Source organism: Gymnoscopelus microlampas (assembly GCF_963454915.1).
Source record: "Gymnoscopelus microlampas genome assembly, chromosome: 17".
Taxonomy (NCBI): Eukaryota; Metazoa; Chordata; class Actinopteri; order Myctophiformes; family Myctophidae; genus Gymnoscopelus; species Gymnoscopelus microlampas.
This window is the reverse complement of record NC_139954.1, coordinates 49,179,613-49,205,845: the sequence shown is the minus strand read 5'-3', so window position 1 is coordinate 49,205,845 and position 26,233 is coordinate 49,179,613. Positions and strand designations below refer to the sequence as shown.

The 26,233-nt window shown below is 40.2% G+C and overlaps 1 protein-coding gene across 1 annotated transcript in view; it reads right to left on the bottom strand.

The window, feature by feature from the left end:
• lrp1bb (low density lipoprotein receptor-related protein 1Bb) overlaps positions 1–26,233 on the bottom strand; it is a 597,729-nt gene that overhangs the window by 173,895 nt on the left and 397,601 nt on the right. Inside the window, exons 28-32 of the mRNA XM_084084305.1 lie at positions 23,975–24,106; positions 22,711–22,938; positions 18,428–18,602; positions 17,390–17,484; positions 11,167–11,316 (exon numbers count right to left, since the gene is read on the bottom strand). Coding sequence (XP_083940431.1) covers positions 11,167–11,316; positions 17,390–17,484; positions 18,428–18,602; positions 22,711–22,938; positions 23,975–24,106 — 780 coding nt within the window. The remainder of the gene's footprint in view (positions 1–11,166; positions 11,317–17,389; positions 17,485–18,427; positions 18,603–22,710; positions 22,939–23,974; positions 24,107–26,233) is intronic.

Genomic DNA, 26,233 nt, shown 5'->3' with positions numbered 1-26,233 from the left:
CAAGATGGAGAAGACCCCCATGCATCCACTCCATTTCCCTGAAGAAAAAAGCCCTTGCAGATAGTGCAGAGATGGACATGCACTTCATGGTCCGTTCTGAAAGGCCAGCAGGGACACCGTTTCATAAATGGACCCATTTCACAGGCTGGACTAATGTCTCTAAAGAAACATAAAGGCACAGACACATTTTATAGATGCTCTAAAAATAAAAGGCACACATTTTATATTTATCAGACACACAAAACACAGAAAAAGGCTTCAGAGCATTCATAATGCAGAGCTTCTTAACCAGGTCAAAGATGACCCTGTTTTTCTTTCTCTTACCCTGTGGCTCAGTGAAAGGATAAAGCCGTAGATACAGTAATATGGTGGAAACCTCATATGTCCAAAAACTCTATAACCTTTCAGGATTATAAAAATAAATAAATAGCGAAAGTAGCAGATCTACAAGCTCAAAACGCGTCGCTTCGCGCCGCGTTTCGAGCTTGTAGATCTGCTATTTTTGCTACTTTTGGGTGACGCTGTGGTATGATCAAAGTAGGGTGTTAATTTACCAGAAAACTGAAGAGGTTATGAATATGAAGATAAGAGGTTTCTGTATGACAGCGACAAGATGAAAGGGTCTGTGTGTGTGTGTGTGTGTGTGTGTGTCTGTCTGTGTCTGTGTCTGTGTCTGTCTGTCTGTCTGTCTGTCTGTCTGTCTGTCTGTCTGTCTGTCTGTCTGTCTGTCTGTCTGTCTGTGTGTGTGTGTGTGTGTGTGTGTGTGTCTGTGTGGAGAGCGCTGGCTGGACCCATCAGCGTCACACTTTGTATGCAACAGTATACAGTATATTACTACTAGTCTCTACATAATGGTTTAGAAAATACTTTTTGATATATTTATAATATTATAATATATGATTTAAATGTTATTATGGAAGTCAATGGGGCTCTGTTCCAGCTGATACCTTGCCAAAAGTTGGAATTGTATGTCATAGATGTGTCATAGATGTGTCATAGATGTGTCATAGATATGTCATAGATGTGTCATAGATATGTCATACAGTAGATATGTCATAGATGTGTCATAGAAGACTGATATCACAAACTGGTCACATGATGAAGTCTAAGATGCACATTGGAGCCCAACCGTTCTCACTCCCAAGGCCTCACATTTTGTCGCTCTATCAGTAGCCCTGAAACGTCACGTTTTGACATGACGGGAGGCCATGGCCACAGGACGCCAAAACTATGCCTAAACCTAACCCAAAACCTAACCCTAAACCTAACCATAAACCTAACCCTAAACCTAATCCTAAACCTAATCCTAACCTCACAAAACTATGCAGATAGAGAAAAAAAGGGATTTGATCATTGGGAGGTTGCGATCACCAGCTGAGCTGCTACCAGGTTAGCCACCGAGGCAGCTGACCTACTGTTTGATCGTACTATTTGAAGCTCCAATATGTGCATTTTAGTTTTTGTAGTATCATAGTGACACATTAACACATTGCCTGCCAAGGATGCAGAATGCTCGTCTATTATGACATGCCCAGAATAGGGACGCCAGCAGTGTTGCCAGATTCTGTCAGAGAAACAAGCAACCAGGTCTAGGTAAACAAGCCCAAAAGAAGCGACTATATGGGCCACATGAGCACTTTAAACATATACATCATGCTATTTGAAATCTTGGGGGGAAATTATAATAAGCAGACCTGGCAACACTGGATGCTAGGCTTCATGTGGTTAAATAAATCAAATCAACTCGCTTTTTCCTTCTTCTTTTTTTTTTACAGGGAAAATGCATATTCATATATTGCAGCTCCAGAGATATAATAGCTAAGAGCTCATTTGCATCTGCAGTCCCTGGATGGGCAATCAGCTCACTTAATGCCATGTCATGTAGTTCAACGTTATGCATGTTGTTTAATCTGAGCCGGGGCGACACACATTCTGCCATGCTGTGTTTGATCGCTTATACTGTACTGTACTGCACATATACAGGCCTATAGTACAAGCTGTGGTGATATGATAGAACTAGCTGTAATTAGCATATTTTAGATGTATAGATACATCTAAACAATGCTAGTACAATGGTAGACATTGTATACCATAGCTGGCACCTCTTATCTCCATGTAGGTTATTTCGACTATGCATGCTTCTCATGGTATCACAACACCACTAAGGCCTTAAAAACAAGACATCCCGAAACAAACTATAAAGGCTACTTCTTGTTTTTAATCACACAACTCATCTAACCCCTGCTCATTTTGCTATAGGGTTGGATGGCTCAGGGTTGAGGACAGAGTACAGCAACTTGCTATGGGCCTGGTCTACAAGATACACCACAGCATTGGGATACCCATGTATTTGTCAAAATACTTTAAAAAAAGTCCACGATCATAACACCAGAGGCAACTCCACTGATCATGTTCAACCCAGATTTGGCACAAACAAGGGAATGAACTCTTTCTCATGCTATACAACATAAATGTGGAATGCCCCACCCAAAGGAGTAAAGGAGTGTAAAACCCTACTCACTTTCAAAACTGCCCTAAAAAAACACCTTCAGGAGGCTGCAATTCTAAACTGGCCCCTGTCAAAGTCTTAACCTACCCCCCCCCCCCCTCCCCTCCTCCTAAAACTGTCTAAAAGCTGATTGTAAAAGCTGATTGTATCTTCTTAAATGTCATCATGATGTGAGTGCGTGGGGATCTCATTTTAAATAAGCCAAGTGCTTTTATGAGTGATCCAGTTTAGAGGACCTTGTATTGTGAATTGTACTTCCATGTACTGTGTCCACGTCTTTCTAAATAAAGTATTCAATCAATCAATTTATGTTTTGTTTTTGCATGCAGATCAATGGCATACGAGAGTGTCACACAAAAGGACTGAAAATAGCCGATCTACAAGTTCCCATTTTAAAATAATAATAAAAGAAGAACGGTTTTGCTGTCAGGTGTTGTCCACCTGACAGCAACAATATACAGAATGATTTCTGATGAAAATCTGATTAAAAAAGGTAGATATGGTGATGATAAAGAAAGAAAGGAAATGTTCCTACAATAGGCCTGTAAGCTTATTAATAGAATAAAAAGCTGTTGCTCTTTAGAAATGCCATGATAAGCAGAAAAGTAAAAAGAAAGAATTAAACTGCTGCTTTCATGCAATCACTCTCAAAAGGTGAACCATTGTTCCCCCCCCTCCCTCCTTCAAAGGCTATATGAATCTCTGTCTGCTGCCAAGTATTTTGCTTCAGGCTCAAAGTCATCGTTCAAGGGAGACTAAAACTCATTTCCAGAAATCACACAGGAATTCCCCTGAGTGGGAATGACAGCCTACACGCAGTTTACAAAACATTTGACCCCAGAGGCTATGCTGGTTCTAGATTAGCCGTGCCCCCCCCCCACCCCCTCCCTGTGTTAATTTGATGCCACAGGGACACGGTTCGGTCGGGGCAGCTGTAGCAGTGATTGCTCACTTGTGGCTCATCATATTCAATTTCCACCTCAAAACCACGGGTTTGATTCCCAGGCAAGGAGAGGAGAGGAGGAGAGAGACTAAGGGCTGATGGATCACCCACACTTTCCAAACAAGAGGCCTTCACCTTCTCCCTCGGGCCAATCCAATTACTACACATGCCCGGCCCCCGAGAGCTGAATGGATCGACCTTGTGTCACTAAACACTGCCTTCATTATCCGCTCCTCACAAACAGCCTCCGCAATCAGCAAGACACATGCGCGCGTTGCGCGCGCGCAAACACACACACACACACACACACACACACACACACACACACATACACGCGCATGCGTGCGCGCGCGCGCACACACACACACGCGCTCGCGCTCGCTCACACACACGAATAGAAAGAAAGGCAAAAAGCAATACAAACACACCTTTGTTTGGTTTTCCCATGCCTCTGCACTCATCAAATGAAATGACAGCTCCATATCGATTAGACTAATTTCACTTCTTCTCTCTCTCTAACTGACAGTCAAGGGGTTTAAACCAGTCAGTTTTGGACGTGCCGTCACACATTGTTTTCAGTGGAAACAAAGCCTATGAGATATATATATATATATATATACTGTATATATATATATTTATATATATATATATATATAAAGCCTATGACGTCGTCTCTGTCGACGTGGAAACCATGTTATGTCCAAAACTGCAACTTTTCAGGATTCAAAATTCAAAAAAGGGCAAAAAGTATACAGATCTACAGATCTACAGATCTACAGATCTGCAACTGCTTTGGTGTGAAGCTGTAGCATGATCAAGTAGGGGGTTAATTTGCCAAAACAAAATAATAGATAAGAGGTTTCTGTCCCGACAGCAATGATATAAATACTCTTGGCAGGTTAGACATTATATCTATATTTAGGGACTATTGACTTAAAGATAGGGTAAGTGATATTTTTGTTAAAAGGTTAAAGGACAATATTCTGATAGCAATCAATCAGCATGTGTTCAGTAACAGGAGTCTCCATGTCTCTCCAGCTCTTTAATAAACAGAAATACATTGTCAGGTAGGTGACACCATTTCAGCCAATCAGGAGAGAGGTGATTTTTTACAGTGTTCCAGTTCCAATTGTCTCAGCTCATTTATTTGTGTCATCACTTCCATTTTCACTTGTTTAATCTGTGTCCTGTTTGAGTTCTCTATCCTGACTGGATAAAATTGCGTACAGACTCTAGAGCCATTGTTTTGATCCCGCCCCCTTGGGAAACAAAACGTCCTCATAGACACCAGACTCATATCCACACAGTGATATAGTCTGGCTAAGCAAAGCAAAACATTGGTACCACAACCTGAAAATGCATTTTATGTTTAATAAAGAGCTGGAGAGACATACTGTACTACTGAACAAACACTCTATAGCAATGAATACTATCAGAATATAGAGCTATTCAACACTTATTTTAAACAAAGTAAATCACTTCCCCTAGCTATAATTGTGTTAGCAATTATCCCATCGATTACTTTTTCGATTCATCAAACAATCGAGAATGTAATAATTATAATAGATTTTTTGAATATAATCAATTAAATTCATCAGTCTGATCAAGCACTTAGGCTCTATGCCCTATTGCATATACCATCATACCATGGTGTCACGCTGAAATATCGAAACGAGCCGATCTAAAAGCTCACCTTTCTGCCCTGATTCTTCCTCAGGTATAGAGGAGACTGCACAACACTACGGACAGGACTGCCCTCCAACAGAATAACCTTTGCAAAGCCCCCTCATCCGTGCCCCCCCCCCCCATGCTGGGAGGCAGATCCATAGAGATCCAGGTCAAGGCCCTGTTAGATCTCCATCTCTCTTTATTTACACAGAATGATGCTTTGGAACAAGCTCAACCCAACACAAACACCACACAGCAACAAACCCACATCCATCCAGGAGGACTCTCTCTCTCTCTCTCTCTCTCTCTCTCTCTTTCTCTCTCTTTCTCTCAGACCAAACAAAAAAAAAGGCTTTGGTTAGCGGAGGAAGGAACCGCTGTTTAATTAACGCTCAATACCGTTTGATTGGCTAAATCACTAACGGAGGCAGGACCCACAACAAGCCCATAAACAGGCTAACGACACCTAACAAGCTCTCTGCCGGTGGAAGCAGATGGCAACATGTAATCGCCAACATATGAAGTGTAAACTATCGTAAAATATTAGACATAATAATTATTGGGTTGATTCCATTAGCCGTGTTTCCATGTCAACAGATTACGATCTGATGGAGGAGGAGACAAAGGGGAAGGAACAAGGGGGGGGGGGTCGAGGGGGGGGGGGGGATTGGGGAGAGATTGGGGGGGAAGCCAACGGGAGCGAGAGAGAGAGAGAAAGAGAGAGAGAGAGGGCAGGAATGGCGGGCGAATGTAATCAGTCACATCTCTCACCATGGAGACCAAACAACACAGCCATATGAAGCAGCCATCGCTCCTCTGTATTGTGAGGAGAAATCAATAGTCTATTCACTCGGCCAATAAGCGGAGAGGGTGAGCTCTGAGACGGACATGTTCTGCATTCTTTGCTCTTTTCGCTTCCCTTTTCTTATGGGTGCCAGTACCTTCTGTCTGTCTGTCTGTCTGTCTGTCTGTATGTCTGTATGTCCCTCCTCAACCACAGTGAAAGCCTCTTGTGTTCAGTTTACTCCCACAGTGTAAGAAAATGGGTTCATTTGGATCCGTTTCTTTACAGTGGATTTCAGAGTGAACACAAGGGCTCTATAATGTCCCTATTCTGAGCATTTCATAAAAGATGAACGCTCAGAAAAAAAACAGGAAAAGATAAACATAGCATGGTGCTCGGGTGGTGCAGTGGTACAGTCACTGCCCACCACCACGGAGGTTGTGGGTTTGAATCCACCGTGGTGCATCCGGCTTTGTCGAGCGTCTACACCAACACAGACCGGGGGCGGCACCTGTCAGCGGGGAGTGTTGTGCGGGAGGAGTAGGATGAAGTCCTCCTGGTGGGGGCTCCTCACTGACAGGTGAGTCAGTAGGATACAACAACAGTGACAACACAGACATGTGTGTGAGGAGGAATGAATTGGCATAACGACTACATTGGGGAGAAAAAGGGGTAAAAAATAATTGCCTACTCTAAATTTATGAAAAAAAGAAAAAAAAACATAGCTTAACTACAAGTTCACAAGTGAGGTTTTGTAGATCTGCTATTTCTAGAGATTTGGTGTAGAGCGGGAAAAAGGAGGGGACCGAGTATAGATGCAATGTATGCATGTAGTCATTCATTCATTAATTTATTAATTCATTCATTCATTAGATGTAAGTAGATCGGGTGAAGTGGCTCCCCGATATTCATCCACGTGGTTTTGCCAAAAGTGCTGCTGAGCTGACAGGCAGCGTTGAGGATAACAAGATGTGCTGGTAAGATGGAAGTGGTGTTATGATCAGAGGGGTGTGATACTGTCATGCTTAGCACCCGCACAAGTGTTTACCCAACACACACACACACACACACACACACACACACACACACACACACACACACACACAAATTAATTAACCAGATCAGCGCATTTTTCATCCAACCCCCCCCCCCCCCCCCCCTCCCCTCACTCCACTAACACTAGCAGTCTCCACGTTGAGCTATGAGCCTGTATATATATATCCACGGTGTCGTGCATCCTTACCAGTCGTTGCAATTTCCTCCGGCACAACAAAACGTCATTAATTGTGATTGATGGAGACTCGCAGACATCATTTCACTGTTTTGCTGTACCTGCTACTGTGAGGAAAGCGAGCCATTAGTCTGTGTCACCTCGCGTTCTATCTCCCATTTGTGAAATGCTATAATGAAGTCTCCATCGTCTAGCTAGCAGGAGAAAAAAAACACTCTCCCTCCTCCTCCACCACCATCACCTCCACCAACACACTCCAATGCTTCAGCTGTTATAACCGGTCCGGATAAGATAAGAAAGAATATACCTTCTTTCTTCTTCATGAAGCCGCTCATTCAAAGTCGCGGAAATATACTTTACAGAACAACGGGGTGTGTGTGTGTGTGTGTGTGTGTGTGTGTGTGTGTGTGTGTGTGTGTGTGTGTGTGTGTGTGTGTGTGTGTGTGTGTGTGTGTGTGTGTGTGTGTGTGTGTGTGTGTGTGTGTGTGTGTGTGTGTGTGTGTGTGTGTGTGTGTGTCCTTCAGTTCAGTCAAATTAACCCGTTCAATCCGGGAACGTATCCGTGTCATATTTAGATTTTGTTGGGCTATTCAAAAATAGCATATCTACAAGCTGCCGCGCTATGAGCTTGTAGATCTGCTATTTATTTTTTGTTATAGTGAAAATGAATGTGCAAATCTTTGAATATATATATACAGTATTTATATATATTATATATCATATATTTTTAAAAGCGATTTTTTTTTTTTACTCAAACATTTGCTTCTGGGGGATTCTGCAAATGTCTTTTTTAAACATATGTTGCTATAATATCAGTGGTGCTCAAACCTTTTCATGTCAAGGACCCCCCAAAATGATATGTATTTGTTCACGCCCCCCTCCATCTAAAAAAAAAATGTTCCAGGGACCCCCCCCCAGAAGCAAAGATTTGAGTTACAAATAAAAAAAACATATACCGTAGTCAAAGACACACATTTTCTAAAAATAAAAAAAGAAAGAAATCTTAAAATGACACCGATGCCCGTATTGAATGGGTTAACGCTATGCAGACGTGGATATACCTTCTTCTTCTGAAGCCTCTCCTTCAAGTTGCCAGAAATATATACTTTACAGAACAATGGTGTGTGTGTGTGTGTGTGTGTGTGTGTGTGTGTGTGTGTGTGTGTGTGTGTGTGTGTGCTTCAGTTCAGTCTCTGTTCTGTCACACTCTAACACTGTGATTAACGCTCTGTGGACGTGATGACACACACACACGCGCGCGCACGCACGCACACACACCTTGCAGACAAAGCGAGGCCCCATGACTAATAACATGCTAAGAATTAGAGAGAAATTTTAAATCAGAATTATTTGTTTTACTCCGCTACAATTATTTGAAATCTTTAGTTAGTTACTTTGTAGATTTTGATTATTATTACAAAACATTCATTACCCACTTTATACATTTCCGCCATTTGAAATTAGCCGATCTACAAGCTCACATGAGGCGCATTGTGAGCTTGTAGATCGGCTATTTTCAAAAGATGTTTATACATTAAGAAAATTTGAAATGGGACATTCCGCATAATGAGTACTTTTACTTTTAGTACTTTAAGTATTTTGATGCCAATAATGTTGTACTTTTACATGAATTCCGGACTTTAGTATTTCTATATCGCAGCATTGATACTTTAAAAAAAAAGTTTAAAAATATATATTTTTTTCTACCACTGCACAAGCTTATATATATATTCACATACTCATACTCACACTCACACTCACACACACACACACACACACACACACACACTCATGCACGCAACGCACGTGCACATACGCACGCATGACTCTGTTTTGTCCCTTCTCATTACCAATCTTGGCAACCTCGATGCATTCACTCACACTCACACTCACACACACACACACACACACACACACACACACACACACACACACACAACAAGAGGCTTCACCATTGTCCAGATTGCCGTCGTATGGAACTGAGACCGTTTAAAATTCTAATCCCTTGTAAAAAAGAAAAAAGTCATATTCCGGGTGTAATGTAATTAAAAACACAGATGCCATGTGCTGAATTGAACGTCCTAGGAGACACGCAGGTCCAACGTCTTCCCGAGCCATCTGGGAGGGAATCAATCATGTTATGATGTCCCCCCCCCCCTCTCCGCTTGACGCTGGCGTACAGTTATATGTGCGGTTTGTCGTCCAAACCAAATAACACCAAACCAAAGATCCACTTTTCCCTCTCCTTTCTAATTAAGTCCTACAATGAGTTGGCAGCAGGGAGGAGGGAAAAACCACGGGATTCGCAGAAACATATTTTCACTTTGCAACGTTTTCTGAATAGAAGATTCATCTCAATTCTAAAAGCTTGTTCTCCTGTTTCACCTTTTGGGTCGTTTTTTATTTGCAGCATCCAGCCCTGCATCGGTATTACTGTTGATTTTGACAGCAAATTTCGATTCAGTTTTAGTCGTAGTCTTAATATTTGAATCAAATTCTGTTTAGTTTTAGACATATTTTAGTCATCTGAAATGTTGTACTTAGTCTAGTTTTAGTCGACTAAATATCATAAGATTATAGTCGACTAAATCTACAGTTGATTTAGTCGATTATAATGTATTTTGCCGGTGCCTTGATGGTGTCGTAATGGCTGATTTTACACTTTGTTGCATGCTGAAAATAGCAGATCTACAAGCTCACAACACGTCACAGAGCAACGCATTGTGAGCTTGAAGATCTGCTATTTTCAGAGCACAACACCCGAGCGCGACCACACATGAAATGACTTGTCTTTTAGTTCTACTGGATCTCTTCTCCACTAGATCCCTCACTAACATTTTAGTCTAGTTTTTATTTGTTGACAAAATTGTCAGTGAAAAAAGGTAGTGTGTGTTCTGACACCTTTGCTGCCTTCATAAAAGCAAGAAGGATTTGAGGATAGCTCTTACACTTAGTTTATGCTCCGTCGACACGACGGCATCGGCAAAAAGTAACAGATCTATAAGCTCACAACGTCGTGATCGCGCAAAATCGTCTATTTCCGCCCCCCCCCCCCTCCGCTCCTGGACTCCGTATAAATCAAGCTTTATTAAGGGATAAAAAGGGAACATCATGTTAGCTTAGGAGATAATTTTGGGGAGATTTCTAAATGAAATTATAAAGTGATGGATGGTTCCAACATATTGGATTCAGTACTGATACCAAGAAACACGCCATAATGAACCCCCCCTCCCTTTTCATTACAAATGGGGGGACGGGGGAAGAGAGAGAGGAGGAGGAGAAAAAAAAGAGAAAAGAAAATCAATCATCAATCACGGCCCGCTCAGTGTTTTAATTATCTAATGCCCCAGACGTTTCACACAAAGTGAAGCAAGACTGTCGCGATGGACTGCCTAAATGGCTCCATTCTCTGGCCACTTAACTGGCTGAAACGCGTAATCCCTCCACACTCTCCCGTCTTAATCCCCACCATGGTCCGTCTTGATGCTCTCTCCCTGACAAGCTCCCACACTCACCCACCACGGCCAGCGCAGAGCCAAGCTTCCACACCATAGAGTTAAACATAATAGAGAGGGCACTGGATATCGCCCCCCTCCACTTGCATTGAGTTGCACTGGATATCGCCCCCCTCCACTTGCATTGAGTTGCACTGGATATCGCCCCCCTCCACTTGCATTGAGTTGCACTGGATATCGCCCCCCTCCACTTGCATTGAGTTGCACTGGATATCGCCCCCCTCCACTTGCATTGAGTTGCTCACCCAGCGCATGAGGCGAAATCACCCCTTCTTCTGGGTTGTGAAATGTGATGGGCGGGGCCTATTTGGGGCTTCAGTGACACGTTGTGCATCACCTCGGTGCACAGCCCCGTGCACTAGCTCGTGCACAAGCTCGTGAGTCGAGCCCATTGGTCAAAACCGTTTTCGCTCGTTCATGTAAAGTGGCCCCAGCTGTAGTACCTATGAATGGCCAGCATGTCCAATGCGCTTCAATGCAACCACTGGGTTCTGGGGGGGCTTGGTCCACACTCACCCATCACGGCCAGCGCTGAGCCTTTGGTCAGCTGCTTCTTCAAATCCTCCAGAACCTCCAGAACGCTGCCGTCCAGACCACAGCGGTTGATGGTTCCGTTGGACGAGCTGATCCAGTAGAGCTTACCCGCGGTGTAGTCGATAGAGAGACCTGAGGAGAACGGAGAGAAAAAAGGTTTTTAAGCATTGGTGGAAAAAGTACTCAATTTTTTTTTACTTAAGGAAAAGTATCGATACTGCAATGTAGAAATACTCTGTTACAAGGGAAAGTCCGGAGTTCAAAATGTACTTAAAGTACCAAAAGTAAAAGTAGTCATTCTGCAGAAGGTAAAATTTGAAAGTTTCAAATAATTGTAGTGGAGTAAAAGTACAATATTTGCCTCTGAGATGTAGTGGAGTAGAAGTAAAAGTACAGAGAATTGGAAATAATCCAGTAAAGTAAAGGTACCTCAAAATAGTTAAGTACCTAAGTAGAGTACTTGAGTAAATGTACTTGTGCCTGACTTCATCATAACTGGGTAGTAGAGATGTTAGATTAACATTGATTATCACCTATAAAACATATAAATATGAATATATAATATAATATAATATATAAAGAATGATTGTAGATCATCATAGAGCACATATAAATGAGGTCTAAGCAGTATTGTAATCAAAACTAGATTAGGCATAAATGTGATTTATGAGCCAAGTGGTCTTATACTGTACTTACAGTATTATAAGCTTATTGGCTGCAGGCTGGTGCAAAGTTTAGCCTTAATACAAGAAAAACCCATGTTTTACTGGTGAAGGATTCCATTCATATCTGCACTCTGTGCAGCATCTGTCAGGGTGGATGTCTGTGTGTGCGCTGTATGTGTCATGGCCAGTGGTGTAAAGTAACTAAGTACATTTACTCAAGTACTGTACTTTTTTTTTAACTTTACTAGAGTATTTCCAATTTTCAGTACTTTTACTCCACTACATCTCAGAGGCAAAAATGGTGCTTTTACTCCACTACAATTATTTGAAAACTTTAGTTACTAGTTACTTTGTAGATTTTGATTATTACATTTACAAAACGTACACTAACCAGTTCAGCCCTATATACATTTCGGCTATTTGAAAATAGCTGATCTACAAGCTTACAATGTGTCGCATCGCAACGCATCGTGAGCTTGTAGATGCGTGCGTTGTACAGAGGTGTGGGAAAAAATCGATTCGCGATTCGAATACGAATCGCGAATCTCATGTTGGACGATTCAGAATCAGAAAAAAACGTTTAATCCAGAATCGTTTTGAATCGAACAAAAATGTGAATGGTGACCCCCAAGAATCAGATGAAATGGAATGGTGAGATATCAGAAGATTCACAGCCCTGCTGTGCTGCATGTGTCATGGCAGAGAAGGCTCTTTGCTTGGTGGGATACGTCTCTATTTGACCTCCATCTGGCATCATAAATAACCAGAGTGCCGGCGAGGTGACAGACTACTGTACTTTTAAATCCATTTCCTGGGCCCGGCGACATGATGCTTTTTGATAGAATGCCGCTATTGATGGACATGGCAACCGCAGGCCTTTCAATTGTGCGCGTCGTCCGTCCGGACAGATCTCCGTCTTCCCCGCCGTGTGTGTGTGTGTGTGTGTGTGTGTGTGTGTGTGTGTGTGTGTGTGTTGAGATTTATGCGTGGCAGATTCACAGTCACAACGCGTCATTAATTTACTCTTGTCCCCCGGTCCACCCCATAATCATAAATGAAGCCGGTTGAAATATGGCGCCCCCCCCCCCCCCCCCCCGTTATCTGTATTGCTGACAGGCTCCCGTGGAAAGAGCGAGCGGGAGATACTCTGAAAAACAATGGCGCTCCTGTGTGTGAGAAAAGGGAGAATTTGACCTTGAAGGTGTGCGGCGACAACAACAGCTGCTGGTAAGAAGACGTGAGGCCTTTCTGTGGGTTCCTTTTTTTTCTTTTTTTTTGCTCGCTCAAGCTGCAATCGTTCATGGGAGTGTAGTCAGTGTACGCTACGCCAAGTGGGCGGGCAAGAGTTCAAGCTTAACCCGTTAAAACCGGGAACACATCTGTGTAACCACTTTAACAATTTTTTTATGCTTTTGCTTTGGGCAATTCAAAAATAGCAGATCTACAAGATAGTGTGGCACCGAGTGCCGCACTATGAACTTGTAGATCTGCTATTTTTGAACAATCGTAAACATTTTAGCAAATCTTTGAATATATATATATATATATATATATATATATATATATATATATATTTTTTTTTTTTTAAAGCTAACATTTTTAACTCCAATATTTGCTTCGGGGGGGGGGGGGGGGTCGCTGAAACAAAACATTTTGAGATGGGGGTCCGCGGCCAAATATATATATATATATATCGTTTTGGGGGTCCTTGACATGAACAAGTTTGAGGACCACTCATATTATAACATACATTTTTTCAAAATACTAGTTAGGATTTAGAAGAGATTTGTAGAATCCCCCAGAGGCAAAGATTTGAGTTAAAATGTAAACATATATATATATTTCTTTTTTTCAAAGATTTGCACACATTTTCCACAATAAAAAAAATATAGCAGATATACAAGCTCATAGCGCGGCACTCGGTGCCGCGCTATGAGCTTGTATATCTGCTATTTTCGAATAGCCAAAATAAATGTTAAAATGACACAGATGCGTCCCAGGTTTGAATGAGTTAAACGCTAAAAGAAGGAGGAAAGGTACTGTATAAGGCAAGGCGAGGTTAACCGGGGGTAATGTGAGAGTAATTGCACAGTATATACTGTTAAGACACACGCCTGAAATGATCCAGCAACGCTCCTTCAGAGAAGCCCAGAGAATGGGTAGTATTGTTAACGGCTGCTCTTTAATGAGCAATTAGCAGTTTGCTAGAGATGTTTTAGTCTTGCCAGGGTGATCAAAGATGAAGTTCTTTCTCTGGGATCAGCAGGATTATTGTTTGTAAATGGAGAGATAGTGTACAGAATGTGTTACACTCTGTTGAAAGAGTAAGTGTCCTCTTTCTTAATGTGTATACTAATGTCCAGGCCTTAAAAACACATCAGTGTTCATTTAACATTGAGAGACAAATGTAGCCGAACAATAGGAGTTACAAATGGATAAAATAACACTGAAGTTTCTATGGTTAGGGTAAAAACACAAAAAAATAATACGATGATGTTCCAAGTGTGTGTTCACAATGCCACTTCAGCATAAGAAGCTCATCCATTGTATCAGCATATTGACTGTAGATAGTCAAATAACACACGTCTATTGCTTGAATCATTAAAAACAACCAGAAATATCTCAAATAAGTCAAGTCTATTGCTTGAATCAGTGCTAAAAACAAAGAAAGAAAATACGAGGACATAATAGTACTTAGCTCACAACAAGCTTGTAAGATCTGCTATTTTCAAATAGCCAAAGTATAGGGCTGAAGTGGACTAGTGAAGTAGTAACTCATTTTCAAATAATTGTAGTGGAGTAAAAAAGTAGAAGTAAAAGTATCAAAGACTGCAAATACAAAAAAAATACCTCAACATTGTAATCAAGTACAGCACTTGAGTAAATGTACTCAAGTACTTTCCACCACTGCTGGCACGGCGTGTGTGTGTGTGTGTGTGTGTGTGTGTGTGTGTGTGTGTGTGTGTGTGTGTGTGTGTGTGTGTGTGTGTGTGTGTGTGTGTGTGTGTGTGTGTGTGTGTGTGTGTGTGTGTGTGTGTGTGTGTGTGTGTGTGTGTGTGTGTGTGCAGTTTGTGAACAGAGCCGCATCAGACCTCAGTGTAAAGCTGCACTATAAAAGGCTGGGGCTGCTTTAAGAGCATGTTGTTGGTGACTGTACGGTGACGGTCTCTACAGAGCGTCTCCTCTGGCCAAATGGAAACGGCCGTATTCATAAATACTTCATCTATAAAGAGCAAAAAGCACTTCAAAAGAACAATGTTGGCGTAACTAAAGAAATACATTTCCCTCACCAGGGGTTTTCCTGGTTGAGATGAATGTTTCTGCCGCTTCTGTTTCTGTTTCATAATAATAATAATAATGATTTAGTCTCCTTTATTAGTTTCAGGGAGATTTGTCACTGTACAGTGTACAGTGTTCAGTGTGCATTTACACATACATGAGATCCTGTGTTTTAACCATCCTAACCAGTACTACAGTACTAAGTCAAATGTTGAGGTATTTTTACTTTACTGGAGTATTTCCAATGTTCTATACGTTCTATACTTCTACTCCACTACAAGTATTTGAAAACTTTAGTTACTAGTTACTTTGTAGATTTTTATAATTATTACAAAACATACATTAACCACCTCATCCCTATATACATTTCGGCCATTTGAAAATAGCCGATCTACAAGCTTACACTGTGTCACATGATCGCGACCCATTGTGAGCTTGTAGATCTGCTATTTTCAAATGACTTTCATACAATTTATACATTTGAACATTTTGTTAGCAATACTTTTGTACTTTTAACCAAGTAACATTTTGAACACAGGCCTTTTACTTGTAACAGAGTACAGTATGTCTACATTGCAGTATTAATACTTTTACTTAAGTAAAAACTGTGAGTACTCTTTCCACCACTGATCCTAACTATGAGGAGCAGAGCCATTAACACAACATCCAGAGAGCAGGTAGGAGTCAGTGTGTTGCTCAGGGACACGTAGAGACTGTGCTGACCAGGGGGTCAAACCTGCAACCTAATAATCACCAGAAGGCCTGGCCTCTCTAACCCTCTCAGCTTTTGTCCATGGGCGTAAGAGAAGGAAAAGGAGAAGAGAGCTGATATACTTTAGTCTTCATTTTACAACAAAGTTTAAATGCACATGGGAGTCAGTCAGTCAGTCAGTCAGTCAGTCAGTCCGTCAGTCAGTGTCCTTGACAACTTGGAAGAGTCAAAACAAAGTTAACATCCAAAAAAGAAAAAGAAAAAAGGCTAAAGTAGTCCCTCATCTGGTGTGAAGGCAGAAGGATTGATCTCAACAAATCCATTCTGTCCGGCCGGGTCCATGGACTCCAAGTGAAAAACAATGAGTTCATGAAATTTGATTATGGAAAAAGAAGAATGAACAAACTCTAAAGTTGGCAGTCACTTTAACAAGAGCCCGGCCGATGTTTTGGGGCCGATCCAGATATCTGAGAGCCCTATAGACTATACCGCTTACCAACGTTTTGACTGATATTTGGTCCAAAATTTCTAATCAATTTGAATAACTTATACATATTACATTTCAATAGATATTGTTTAGACTGATGCTAGGTTCTTGGTTTACCTGTATAGTCCTAGTTTCCTGAGGCACTCCACTGTCTCTCTGCATTTTATGTACAGTATTTATTTATTTACCTTGCTTAGTGTACGCTCTGGATGAGAGGGTCTGCTAAATGACTACATTGTACAACACATCTCTTCACCAGAAATAGCCAATGCAGATCGGCTAATTTTGGTGAATGTTCCCCCCCAGAATAGGCATGCTGGTAAAGATGGTAAAGATCTGCTATCTAATTTGTGTTTATCATGAACATGCGTGTAAATCTTTGAATATAATATACATTTTTAACTCATATCTGGGGATGGGGGTCCGCGGACAAATACATATACTTTTGGGGGTCCTTGACATGAATAAGGTTTGAGAACCACTGATATTATAGCAACATAGGTTTTCTTTTGTAGAATCCGTAGGAGCAAAGATTTGAATTACAAATGTTGAGTTTCAAAGATCTGCGCAAATTGTTCACAATTACAAAAGAAAAAAATAGATCTACAAGCTGGCTTTTTTTAAATAGAGCCAAAGTAATACAAAAAATGACACAGATGCGTTCCCGGTCTTAATGGATTAAATCAGGGTTCTTCAACAGGGGGTCCGGGACCCCTAGGGGGTCCTCAGAGTTACTACAGGGGGTCCGCCAAATCTTTGTGCGATATGATTTCTTTTTTTTTTACATTAACCACTTGAACCCTAGCATCCCCTTTCTGAGGAGAACTTAAGCCAAAAATAGCCGATCTACAATTTTTATTTTATACAATATAGAGTAGGGGGTCCCTGCTTCATCTATCTCTCAGCTAGGGGGGTCCTTGGCCTGAAAACGTTGAAGACCTATGGATGAAATATCTATTCTAGTTCCATGAAGACATAACACAGACTTCCAGAGCAACAAGCCGCCACACACACACACACACACACACACACACACACACACACACACACACACATACTGACCAACAGGTTCTCTCTGGTTCTGGTGGAGGACTTTGCTGTTGCTGCCGTCCATGTTGGCCATGTTGATGGTGCTGCCGTCTGTCCAGTAGATCTTCCTGCATGGGGAGGGACACGGGGGGGGGGTGAGGAGGTGAGTGATTAGTGAACCCATTAAGCAGAAAGCTATCTCTCTGAGGTTTACATGGAGTCAATGATGATGTTATGTTGCAGCTAATTAGAGCCGAAAAGCGAAGGGAAGCCGATAGATTGTGTTTTCCGCCTGACGACCTTGTCAAGGGCTTATTGACAAATTGCGCGCAAGCTTGAAAAACAATTTGTTCTCCTCCACCTTGACGGGTGTGTGTGTGTGTGTGTGTGTGTGTGTGTGTGTGTGTGTGTGTGTGTGTGTGTGTGTGTGTGTGTGTGTGTGGTCTATATTTAGATCCCCCCCCCTTTATGCGTGCTAATGACCAGTGGTGGAAAAAGTACTCACATTTTTTTACTTGAGTAAAAGTATCAATACCGCAATGTAGAAACACTCTGTCACAAGTAAAAGGCCTGTGTTCAAAATTTTGCTTGATCGTGAGTACAAAAGTATTGGCATCAAAATATGCTTAAAGTACCAAAAGTAAAAGTACTAAAATGTTTGTAAATAGCAGATCTACAAGCTCACAACGCGTCGCATCGCGACGCGTTGTGAGCTTGTAGATCTGCTATTTTCAAATAGCCTATATGAATAAAATAGGACTAAAGTGGTTAATGTATGTTTTATAATATAATAACCTATATCTGCAAAGTAACTAAAGTTTTCAAACAATTACAGCAGAGTAAAAGTACATAACGTTCCTCTGAGACGTAGCAGAGTAGAAGTGAAAGTATTGAAACTTGGCAATACTCCACTAAAACAAAAAAAAGACCTAAACCAAATTTGACTTGAGTACAGTTAAGTACTTGAGTAAATGTATTCCTTTCCACCACGGCGCTAATGATATGCGTGGTCCAGGCTGGAGAGGTTGAATGATGGAGTGCACAGATGTTGTTAAGCTCTAATCTACTTACCCCTTGGCGGGGTGCACCACCAGGCACCGGGGCTTATCAATGCCGTGGATGACGCTGGTCTTCAGGGAGCCGTCAAGGCGAGCCACATTGATCTGAGACTCATCGTTCTCTGAGCTCAGCCAGTATACGTTCCTGGAGAGCCAGTCTAAAGCCAGACCACGGCAGTTCACTATGTCTGAGAGAGAGAGAGAGAGAGAGAGAGAGAGAGAGAGAGAGAGAGAGAGAGAGAGAGAGAGAGAGAGAGAGAGAGAGAGAGAGAGAGAGAGAGAGAGAGAGAGAGAGAGAGGAGAGAGAGGGAGAGAGAGAGAGAGAGGGAGAGAGAGAAGGAGAGAGAGAGAGGCTGTCACTCAAACCATCCATATATGGGTTCCCACTTATCCCTGGCAAAATCTGCCAAGGAGTAGAACCTTGTCACAGCAGCCATTTTGATCGGTCCAGTGGTGAAAAAATACTACATTTGTTTTACTTAAAGGTAGGGTTAGTGATATGTTTTGGTAATTTTCTTTTTTTTTTGTTAAAAGGTTGAAGTATTGTGATAGTAATCATTGCTGTGATTACTATCACTATCATTCTGTGTTTGTTCGGTCACAGGGGTCTCTCCAATATAGTACATTATCAGGTAGGTGACAACATTTAAGCCAATCAGCAGAGAGCACTGAAAATGCATTTTCTGTTTAATAAAGAGCTGGAAAGACATGGAGACTCCTTTTACTGAACAAACACTCTATAGCAATGAGTACTATCACAATATAGAGCTATTTAACACTGTTACTGAACAAACACTCTATAGCAATGAGTACTATCACAATATAGAGCTATTTAACACTGTTACTGAACAAACACTCTATAGCAATGAGTACTATCACAATATAGAGCTATTTAACACTGTTACTGAACAAACACTCTATAGTAATGAGTACTATCACAATATAGAGCTATTTAACACTGTTACTGAACAAACACTCTATAGTAATGATTACTATCACAATATAGAGCTATTTAACACTGTTACTGAACAAGCACTCTATAGCAATGATTACTATCACAATATAGAGCTATTTAACACTGTTACTGAACAAACACTCTATAGCAATGAGTACTATCACAATATAGAGCTATTTAACACTGTTACTGAACACACACTCTATAGTAATGAGTACTATCACATTACAGAGCTATTTAACACTGTTACTGAACACACACTCTATAGCAATGATTACTATCACAATATAGAGCTATTTAACACTGTTACTGAACACACACTCTATAGCAATGAGTACTATCACAATATAGAGCTATTTAACACTGTTACTGAACACACACTCTATAGTAATGATTACTATCACAATATAGAGCTATTTAACACTGTTACTGAACAAACACTCTATAGTAATGATTACTATCACAATATAGAGCTATTTAACACTGTTACTGAACAAACACTCTATAGCAATGATTACTATCACAATATAGAGCTATTTAACACTGTTACTGAACACACACTCTATAGCAATGAGTACTATCACATTACAGAGCTTAACACTTATTTTAACCAAAGTAAATCACTTACACTACCTTTAAGTAAAATAATCAATAATGCAATGTAGAAATACTCTGTTACAAGTAATAGTCCGGAATTCAAAATTTACTTGAGTAAAAGCACAACAGTATTAGTATCAAATTGTACTCAAAGTACCAAATCTAGAAAGTGCTCATTATGCAGAATGTCCCATTTTACACGTTTTCAAATGTATACAATGACCACAAATCGTTTGAAAAAATAGCAGATCTACAAGCTCACAATGTGTCGCATTGCGACGCATTGTGAGCTTGTAGATCCATACTGTCTGGCACAGAGTAGCACATAAAGCAAACACGCCACAATTCATGTTAGTACCTATATTATAAATTGTGTGGCTGTAATTTTAGCTGTATTTTATTATTTTGTTGGTGTGATTTTAGCTGTAATTCTTTAGCTGTATTTTTTTTTACCTGTAATCTTTACTTGTTCTTTTTTATCTCACGTCTTCTTTTGTCACTATTTTATATTGTGTTTTTTTATCTCTGTGTCCTAGATGTGTTTTCTATTAAGGAGATTCGTGTTCACTTATTTTCTTTGTTGCTTTTTAACTGAATTTAAATGTCCTTTTAGGATACATAATGTGTTTTATTTACTTGATGTTTTGTATAAAGCACATCGAATTGCCTTTGTTGTTGAAATGTTCTGTACACATACAGTATATGTGCCTTCCCTTGGCCCATCAAAATGGCCGCTATGTGAAAAGAGGGTTGTTGCGATTGAGTGGTACTCAACTAATGGTAATATCAACAAAGGTGCTTTGTTTTAACATTTTAATTATGCAAATTATGAAAATAGTGGACGTGGCAATCATGCAAAACATATTTCATAATCAATTAATGTGGGCTGAACTCTGTCAACACCCACAGAGAATATTAAATGTCTTTACACAGTACAATCTGAAAGAGGTGGGGTTGCTCTCACACCAGTGTTGATTTCGACAGCAAATTTTGATTAGTTTTAGTCATAGTCTTTTGAATAACATTCCATTTAGTTTTAGACATACTTTAGTCATCTGAAATGTTTTAGTTTTTGTCTAGTTTTAGTCGACTAAATATCATAAGAATATGTATGTTGGCGGTGCCTTGATGGCGTCGTAATGCCTGATTTTACACTTGTTTGCATGCTGGAAATAGCCGATCTACAAGCTCACAACACGTTGCAGTGCGACGCGTTGTGAGCTTGAAGATCTGCTATTTTCAGAGCGCAACAGGGTTAACCAAACATAAAATGACTTGTCTTTTAGTTCTACTGGATCTCTTCTCCACTAGTCCCTCACTGACATTTTAGTCTAGTTTTTATTTGTTCACAAAAAAATACTTAGTCATAGTTTTATTCATCGTAGCTTAGTTGTTAATTAGTTTTGATTTAGTTTTCGTCATAGTTTTAGTCAACAAAATCAACACTGTCTCAAACCTAACTAATGGATCCAAAGAGTAAAAAATACTGAAGCATTACTTTGAAGTGTACATTTGAGTCCTACAAATATCTCTACAAATCCATTTTGGTTCATATATACTCAGTGGTGTAAAGTAACTAAGTACATGTACTCAAGTACTGTACTTAAGTAGAATTTTGAGGTATTTTTAATGTCTATAGTTGTAATAATGTCTATAGTTGTAATAATGTCTATAGTTGTAATAATGTCTATAGTTGTAATAATGCCTATAGTTGTAATAATGTATTGTTTGTCTATAGTTGTAATAATGCTGCATCTTGGCCTGCAGGTCACTCTTGGAAAAGAGATTTTAATCTCAATGAGTATTGTTTTATATGATGAAGATTAGATTGCATTTCCTTCACCCCCCAGGGAGGAAAAAACAATCAGTAATGTCAGCAGCCAGGACACATAAGGACACATAAAGGTGAATATGCATAAAGCTCCTGATTATCAAATCAATCATCACCATCGGTGTTGATGTTTTATTTCCACCAGTGGTGTAAAGTAACTAAGTACATTTACTCAAGTGCTGTACTTAAGTGCAATTTGGAGGTATTTTTTACTTTACTGGAGTATTTCCAATGTTCAGTACTTTTACCTCTACTTCACTATACATCTCAGAGGCAAATATTGTACTTTTACTCCACTACAATTATTTGCAAACTTTAATTATTAGTTACTTTGTAGATTTTGATTATTATTACAAAACATACATTAAAGGAGGAGTTCACCCAAAAAATGATTTATTTTCTATCAATTACACACCCCATGAAGCCTTGATTTCATGGATTTGTTTTTGTTTTTGTGGCATTCCTAAGAAAATAATTTGATGACGGTATGTATTTCCGGTAGGAGACACAAATAATCTACTTGTCTCCTACCGGATACATTAGCCGGTAGGAGACGGGAATCAAATTATTAGCTTAGGAATGCCACAAAAACAAAAAAGAATCCATGGATTCAAGGCTTCATAGGGTGTGCAATTGATAGAAATTAAGTCATTTTTTGGGTGAACTCGTCCTTTAACCACTTCAGCCCTATATAATATACATTTCGTACATTTTAAAATAGCAGATATACAAGCTCACAATGCGTCACATCGCGTTTGATGCCAATACTTTTTTTTAACTTTTACTCAAGTACATTTTTGAATTCCGGACTTTTTACTTGTAACAGAGTATTTCTACATTGCAGTATTGATACTTTTACTTAAGTCAAAATAAATGGTACTTTTTCCCAAACTGTTCATTTCCAACCCTTTACCTCCAGAGATGACGGTCTCCAGCTGCGTCCCGTTGATGAACGCCCTCTTGATGGCCTGGGTCTTGATGTCGGCCCAGTAGATCCTCTCCTCCTGGGCGTCGTAGTCCACCACCGTGACGTCATCGATGTCGGGGACCGTCAGCGCCGTCATCACGTTCATGTACGGGTTGTCCATGTCCACACCGCGGATCTCTGAGCGCCGCACGTACAGGAGGAACCGCTTCAGAGCTGAGGAGGGGGGGGGGGGGATCGTGGGCCGAGGAATCGACATTAAAATATGAATGAGCAGCAACGGCGGCTCTATTGAAGTGGTTGACCTTTTTAGTTGGATACGGCTGTGCCAGATAATGACAGCCTTTAATAACTCCATGCAAATGCTGATATGTATCAAAGCCCCAAGTCGGCTACAGTGGGGTACACTTAAATGTCAGCACAGTGATTATTATGTAAAATAATGCTGAAATACTTTTTGGAATCTTTTTTAGAGAGTCGGCCACATCACGGCGTTCTGTATTTTCACTGTGGCAACGATGTTAGACATTTAGCAAGACGCTCTCATGACCAGAGAACGACTTACAATATGCAACGTTTAACACATGCAGAGAGACACATGCAGAGAGACAGTGCACGTGCTTCAGTAAACTATAGGATCACAGGTAAACCAAGAACCTAGCATCAGTCTAAACCAGTGGTTTTCAACCTTTTTCGCGTCAAGGACCCCCAAATTCACACATATTAGCCCACGGACCCCCCATTCGAAAAGATATGCCAGGGACTCAACCATTTTGATTTCTTAAGGGTCCCCAATCTACACTGTATCATCATCGTTAGTGTTCATTTAACTCTGAGAGTGTACAAATGGAACCAAATGGACCCGTTAGGGTCCATTTGGTTCCATTTGTACACTCTCAGAGTTACAGACAAATACGGGGTCAAATTGGTTCCTAACTATTCATTTGGCTGGGGACCCCCTCAAGGACCACTGGTGGTCCCCGGACCACTGGTTGAAAACCACTGGTCTAAACAATATGACATCAAAATAATCATCTGTATATTGAAATTAAAGGATACCAGGTCGACAACAAACCTACTGTAGCATCTGTTTAAATAACGTGCTATCACAATGTTAACATTGTGGTAAAAAAAAGAGAAGAAAAAAAAAAGGGCTACAGAAACATGAGAACACAATAACCACGGTACGTCTGCATGGTCGACAAAATAAATAGAAATAAACAGCCTTTGAAGGCGTGCGCCCCTCCCTCACCGAAGCAGGACTGTCTGTTGGGGGAGAGCTTCATGAGGTGGGGGCAGGTGCAGGACGCCGTGCGGTTGTAATTGATGAGACACAGGTGTGAGCACGGACCACGCCCATCATTCTCCTCACATGGGTTGGATGCTGTGGTGGAGGAGAGGAGACAGAGGGAATAGCAGTAGTGTAAGTACATTTACTTAAGTACTGTACTTCAGTACAATTGTGAGGTACTTTCACTATAACTGGAGTATTTCCAATTGTCTATACTTTTACTTCTACTCCACTACATCTCAGAGGCAAATATTATACTTTTACTCCACTACAATTATTTGAACACTTTGTAGTTCTAGTTACTTTGTAGATTTAGATTATTATCACAGAACATACATTAACCACTTCAGCCCCTATATACATTTCGGCCATTTGAAAATAGCTGATCTACAAGTTAACAATGCGACACATTGTTAACTTGTAGATCGGCTATTTTAAAAAGATTTTTATACATTTGAAAACTTGAAAGGGTACATTCTGCATAATGAGTACTTTCACTTTTGGGGCTTTAAGTACATTTTTGGTACCAATACTTTCACTCAAGTACATTTTGAATTCCGGACTTTTACTTGTAACAGAGTATTTCTACGTTACAGTATTGATACTTTTACTTAAGTAAAACATTTGAGTACTTTTTCCCACCGCTGTAGAATACTCACAAGAAAGCAGGATGCCAAACAAAGCCCAGATAAATATTTGCACTTTAGCCGTTTTTCCAAAACAAGTCTCCCTAATTTATGTCACTGAAACAAACAAAGGCTGATGGCAGATCTGTCTGGCCCCTGGTGCTGAGTCATTCTCAAATGGTACGTTTGAAATAATAAATGCGGGTGAACGAAATGAACTAAATCCTGAAAACAATCTGTTCTTTTATCAGTCAGTTGAGCTCTCAGTTAGCTTTGAATAACACAACAAAGTGTACAGAACAAATGACTCTGGCTCATGTCACAACTGACGTGTAGATTGTTAACACTTTTAGAGCAAAGCAGAAGTAAGAGGATTGATAATGCTATTATCATACTGGTAATTAAAGTTGAAAAGCTATAGACTATATACGGTTATGTGTGAACAGGTTGTTTCAGAAGGAATGCTACAGCTTCATTATTGAGCATTCAATTTAAACCTGTCGCCGATACTAGCTAGGCTAGTGAAGGAGTTGCTCCACTATTGGCAGACAGAGTGTGTTATTGAATTACAGATCAGACAGAATTACAGCGGGTGCTGTGAGCATTAAAAGGCTCATTCATGTTATTTTGTAAATATGCTTGGAAGGGGCAATTCTTCTTGGAATGAGCTATACAATTCTTTAAAAATCAGCTGGTCAGATCAGAGCCATGGTCCTTAACACATTTACTTGAAATTTGACTGTATTTGGTTTTAGTGGAGTTGTTTTTAGGTACTGTTTAAAGGTAGGCTAAGGGATTTTCTTTGGTTAAAATAAGTGTTACATAGCTCTATATTCTGATAGTATTCATTACTATAGAGTGTTTGTTCAGTAAAAGGAGTCTCCTTGTCTCTCCAGCTCTTTATAAAACAGAAAATGCATTTTCGTTTAATTTCCAATTTTATCCAATCAGGATAGAGAACTCAATCAGGATACAGATTAAACAAGTGAAATTGGAAGTGATGACACTAAGAAATGAGCAGGCACAATTGGAACTGGAACACTATAAAAATGAAGCTTAAAAATTGGTACTTTCTCCTGATTGGCTGAGATTTTGACACCTACCGGAAAATGTATTTTCTGTTTATTAAAGAGCTGGAGAGACGGGGAGACTCCTGTTACTGAACAAATACTCTATAGCAATGATTACTATCAGAATATAGTGCTTTAACCTTTTAACAAAATACTTTTTGTTTTAACCAAAACATATCACTTACCCTACCTTTAAGTACTGTTACTCTATCATTTTACTTCTGATCCACATTCCTTGTCTACTCTGTGCTGGGTCTATTATTGTAACCTCAGCTACATTGTGAGGTCTTGCCCCTCAACTGTACTCAGAGTTTAAATAAAGGTTAATGATGATGATGATGATGATGATAATTTAACTCTATTATGGTGAAGTCAATTAAAACATAATTCAAAACACAAGCATTTTGACTCATTTTGTCAAAATGTTAAAAGAGTTATTGATATATCAATGAAAACGTCTCTTTTGGGGGCATCTCAGTGACAACGTCACTGTAGTGGAGAATACTTTATGAAAAGGTCACAAA